Source organism: Apodemus sylvaticus, chromosome 6 (genome assembly GCF_947179515.1).
Source record: "Apodemus sylvaticus chromosome 6, mApoSyl1.1, whole genome shotgun sequence".
NCBI lineage: Eukaryota > Metazoa > Chordata > Mammalia > Rodentia > Muridae > Apodemus > Apodemus sylvaticus.
Genome location: NC_067477.1, coordinates 135,081,142 through 135,086,229, shown reverse-complemented (window position 1 = coordinate 135,086,229; position 5,088 = coordinate 135,081,142). Strand labels below are relative to the sequence as shown.

General features: G+C 43.0%; 1 protein-coding gene across 2 annotated transcripts in view; it reads right to left on the bottom strand.

Moving 5' to 3' along the window:
- Positions 1-85: 85 nt before the first annotated feature.
- Positions 86-5,088, bottom strand: part of Rhoq (ras homolog family member Q) — a 32,934-nt gene continuing 27,931 nt past the window's right edge. The window contains exons 3-5 of one of the 2 annotated variants that reach the window (XM_052186518.1): positions 2,590-2,754; positions 2,218-2,313; positions 86-350 (exon numbers count right to left, since the gene is read on the bottom strand). In XM_052186518.1, coding sequence (XP_052042478.1) covers positions 195-350; positions 2,218-2,313; positions 2,590-2,754 — 417 coding nt within the window. In that variant the 3' untranslated portion in view covers positions 86-194. Of the gene's footprint in view, positions 351-382; positions 1,623-2,217; positions 2,314-2,589; positions 2,755-5,088 lie in introns of those variants that run through there. The other variant, XM_052186519.1, reaches the window with a different exon arrangement.

Here is a 5,088-nt window from a genome sequence, read left to right as displayed (position 1 = left end):
TTGTGGCTTTAGATGCTGTTTGCTGCCGCTTAGACCTTTATGAAACATTCTCAATGAACTCTGTAGAACGCTGAGGACAGGTCCCCTCCCCCTCAAGTTAAACTGCTTCATTGTAAGAGGTCAGGACATCACTGTAGCATTTCAAATGCTTTCTGGGAGAAATGGACAGTTTTCTTGGCCACTAAAGATGTTTCTCACGTAATCAAACAACAGTTTATACATCTTGATCCTATTCTTTTTTTTACTGTGTGTTTCTTTGGAGTTAAAATGGCTATGATAGCCTCATCAAACACAGTCTTCAAACCCTTCTGGGTTAAAGCTGAACATTCCACATAGCAGCATGCACCTATCTGGGAAGGAGAAAAAAAAAGCCACAGTTATATAAAAGTCTTATACCACTCAGTAACTACACATTAAAAGGGTAGTTATAAAATATCGCTATATAAAAAGAACCTCATTATGCATATTCACAGTACTCGAGGGAGACAGCTGTTAAAATACTAGTGTATGGCCTTCCACGTTTCTCTATGGAAAACTCATTCATCAAATATTAGGCAATCGCTAACATTAAGCAACTGCTTAGGTGCTGGGAACATGACAAGGTGTCCTGCTGTGTGGCAGGAAAAGGGATATGGAATAGACACTGTTGATTGCTGGGACAAAGAGCAGAGGGAAACAGGAGAAAGGTGATACTCAGGAGGGCCTTCTCACTGGTCAAGGCTGAACAGTAAGGGCTCCTGAAGAGCCCAACCCCAGACTGATGTGGGAGATGCTTCCATATCTAGGGCAGTAAAAAAGGCCGGGGATGGGAGAGAGCACCCATCCCTGTGTAGCCCTTGGTCGTTTTCTTGACTGTTTCTCAGGGTTGCCTGCAGCTCCGCCTGCTTTATCTCCCAGTCTGTTTCAGACTACACATCACCTTCTGGCACTCAAGCTCCAGCTCACTCCTTTACAGTTGTCTTCTCTCCCCCAATAAAAAGTTTCCTATAAGCAGGGTGGGGACTTAGCATATTCTACTGGGTTGTTAGACCTGCCCAGTAAGAATACACAATTTCTTTTGTTTGTTTGCTTGTTCTGACTTTTTGAGACAGAGTTCCCTGTATAGCCCCGGCTGTCCTCAAACTTACTCTATAGATCAGCTGGCCTCGAACTCAGAGATCCACCTTCCTCTGCCCCGAGTGCTGAAATTAAAGGTGTAGCCCCTATGCCTAGCTAGAACGCACAATTTCTATTCATTCTCCTTGGGGTTTCCTCAGACTTGGTGACTTTGGATGGATGTTCTTAGCACTTTTCCGCTGGGGTCTATGCCCTCTTCTGATTAAATCATTTTATGGTTAATGCCCTACACAGCAATCTGATTTATTTCTGATATCCAGTGTGATAGCACATATTTATGTACCCAGATAACCTGCATTTATAACTTTTGCTTTTGCACATTTAGAAATTCCTCCTCTATCCAAGATTATAAAATCAACACAAGAAGTTCCTGAAGTGATTTGTTGGTGAAATCATGTCTCTTCCCTTTGAAAAAAAGCTGTCCTCCAGAAAGTTCTCTTGCTTCTTCCTATCTCCTAATAGTACATTTAAAAAAGGCCTTATTAGATTGTACTTCCACAAAAATCCTAAAGCAAAAAGAGGGAAAAAGAATGAGAGGAATTCAGTTCTTCCAGGCATATGGAGGGTAAAAGAATCTAGCTTTGGGGTAAGGAATAATGTAAATTAAATTAAAAGGTATTATATGGATCTGTCACTATTTTGTAGAAAACTACCCATAATTGTCTCTGTAACCACAGGTCTAAATGGTCACCTAATGTCACTTTACCTGCTCCTGCAGGAGTGTAAGCTGAAAGCAGAGCCTAATTTGGCACAGTACAAATATTTAAATAATTAAGAAGGGTGTGAAGTCTCCGCCTGTGCCTCAGCTGCAGGTGCCTTTAAAGTCCTAGTTGCTGGCCAGCCGAGAGCAGGTGGGCTAGCCGAGAGCTGGAAGCTCAGCTCTGCCAGTTTTTACTGAAAAATCTCAGGCTCCTGTACTTAAAGGGCCCCATTCTTTCTTGTCTACAGCCAGGGAAACAGCTACCCTTCCTCATTGTGTTGGTGCAAAGATGACTGGGATAATGGGAGAGAGATACCCAGCAGGGCTGGGACAGGAGGCATGGGTTCAGTCTAGCCTAGCTGCCATCTTCACATCTATTATACCCAGCAGGGAATCATTACCTCTTTTGCTAGTTTCTGTCCTTGTTCCACACATACAGGTTTTTCTTTCATGTCATTCAGTCTTGCTAAAGTTTTGGGGTCATCTCGGAGATCAATCTAATTAAGAAAGATCAATAATGTCCTATAATATGTATTTTAAAAGAAACCAATGCACATAGTCCCATTTAATCTCCACATATTAAAAAATACACAAAATGAGATTTCAAAGATATGAATACAATTTGGGGGAATTTTTTTTAATGTAGAAATATGAGAGGAATTGCCCACTTGAAACTTAACACATCATTTGCTAGTCCCAGGGTCGTGTTGGAGAGCAATCCCCCAAGGTTAACTATAAACCTCTTTAAATGAAGAAAGGCAAAGCAGACACACCTGAGTTCCTATTAATAAGAAGGGGACATTTGGTGCATATTCCTTGAGCTCTGGTACCCATTCCTCCTTTACATTTTGAAATGAGGCTGGATTTACCACAGAGAAGCATATGAGGAAGACGTCAGTCATGGGGTAAGATAAAGGCCTCAGACGATCATAGTCCTCCTATGGGGAAAAAAAGGGAAAGTCATTATTTATACTTACATGTCTACAGAATAATAGCGATAACTACGTTAGATCCCAAGGTCAAAAGAACAACCAGGAATGTATTTCTCTGAAGTAAGGTGATTCTACTTAGCTTTGGTTTTCTATTCTTAATAATAATAATAAAAATAATACAATTAACAAAAATGAAGAAAACAGGGGAGCGTGGTAACACTGCTGTAACGCCAGCATTCCAGAGGCTAAGGGAGATGGGGAATTCTAGTCAGTCTGGGCTACACCTTGAGATCCCATATCAAAACATACAAAGAAGCACACCGGGGTGCGAGGCAATACACTGTGACTCCTATAGCTCTCACAAGTCTGCACAGAGGACCGAGGCGGGCTCTATGCTTAAGTATTCTAATATAATTACACACAAGTATTGCAGTAGTACAGGTCTCGACCAACATGGTCTCATGGACTTCATCCCTAAAACTGGATGGCTCACAAAGGACAGTCATAGTAAAGATTCAGGGCTTCAAACTGGGCGGTGGAGCGTGGGGCAGTGCCAGGTTTGTTGTTGTTGTTGGTGGTGGTGGTGGTAGTTTTGGTTTTTTGGGTTTTTTTGGTTTGGTTTGGTTTGGTTTTTTTTGCATGTATACTCCCAGAACTGCAATCATTCATATAGCTACACATGTGATCAAACAATGCATTCTGCTCTGTGACTACCTTGTCCGGCCTGTCTTAGCAATCTTTCCACATCAAAACATGCTGGACTATTGTATGGGTTAGACAACTGCTTCATGACTCCTATCTTCCTGATAGGTACTTTAGTCTCTGCCACAAAACACAGTGACTAACTTACTCTGCATGGACTATTTTATGTGACACAGAATTCTCCTTACATTCTAGCAAGAGAATGGAGTCAGGGGTCCGTTCTGCACCCAAGGCTGGACTCATCTGGCTTCATGGGAACTGGTTTGGGTGTAGACCACTTTCTTAAGTGACTCCCTTCACTGCTAGAACTGTATAACCCTGGAGCTAAGGGAGTAATTTAGATCCATTCAGTTTCTGCCTGATTAGTTTCCTACAGAAGTACATTCTTTTCATGTCGTCTGACGTCTTTCTCACCATAACTTTCATTTCCAGCAACTCTCAGTAGTGAGTGATCAGTTCCAAACTCCCCAAGCCAGCAGATGCTCCAAGCCCCTTCTTTTTACTTATATGTAACCTATGTTCCCTTGTGCATATCTTAAATTGGTGATACATTGCTTATAGTACCTAATAAAACACGAGTTATTTTTAATTTCTTAGTGTCTTGGCTAGTTTTAAGCCAGCTTCACCAAGCTAGAGTCACTGGAGGAGGGAGCCTCAATTGAGAAAATGCCTCCGTAAGATCAGGCTGTTGGGTATTTTCTTAGTGATTGATGGCCATCCCTGGGCTGTGGCCCTGGGCTCCATAAGAAAGCAGGCTGGGCAAACCATGAGGAGCAAGCCAGCGAGCAGCACTCCTCCCTGGGCTCTGCGCCAGCTCCTCCAGATTCCCACCATGCTTGAGTTCCTGTCCTGGCTGCAGTGATGAGCCGCAGTGAAATGGGAGCTGAATCTATGTAAGTTACTTTTCTCCTTTTGTGAGTCTTTCAGATGACCGTGCACTCGAAGCTGCTTCATTCATGTTGCTGGATCATCAATGGACATGCAACTCTAGCCATAGGCAGCGATTTTTATTTTCGAGACAGGGTTTCTCTGTGTAGCCCTGGCTGTCCTGGAACTCACTCTGTAGACCAGGCTGGCCTCAAACTCAGAAATCCGCCTGCCTCTGCCTCCCAAGTGCTGGGATTAAAGGCGTGCGCCACCCCTGCCCGGCTGAATTTTTTGATAAAGCAGGGCAGTAGGAAAAGGCTACCCCCTACCTCCACGATCTTTGTGTTTCTCTTTCTTTCCTTCCTTCCTTTTTTTTTTTTTTTAAATGTTCATGGGTGTTTTGCCTGATGTGTTTATACCTGATGCCCACAAAGCCAGAAGAGGTGTCAAATGCCCTGGGACTGTAGTTAGAGTACATGGTTTTGAGCCAGTGTGGGGGTGCTCTACAAGAATAGCTATTGCTCTTAACTGCTGAGCCCCCTCTCCAGACCAAGACTTTACTTTCTGTGTGGAAGTTGCTACCAGCATTTAACTAACTCCGTGCACTGGGTTTAGTAATAGGCCATAGGCAGTACTGTGGTTAGTGCCCAATTTGTTGCTCTTGTAATGTCCTCAGTTAACTACTTTTCCTATTCTGGCCAAAAAAAAAAAGAGTTAAAAAGCGAGGGGAGGATGTTGGTAGTTGAGAAAACAGGTAGAGCAGGTTTGAGA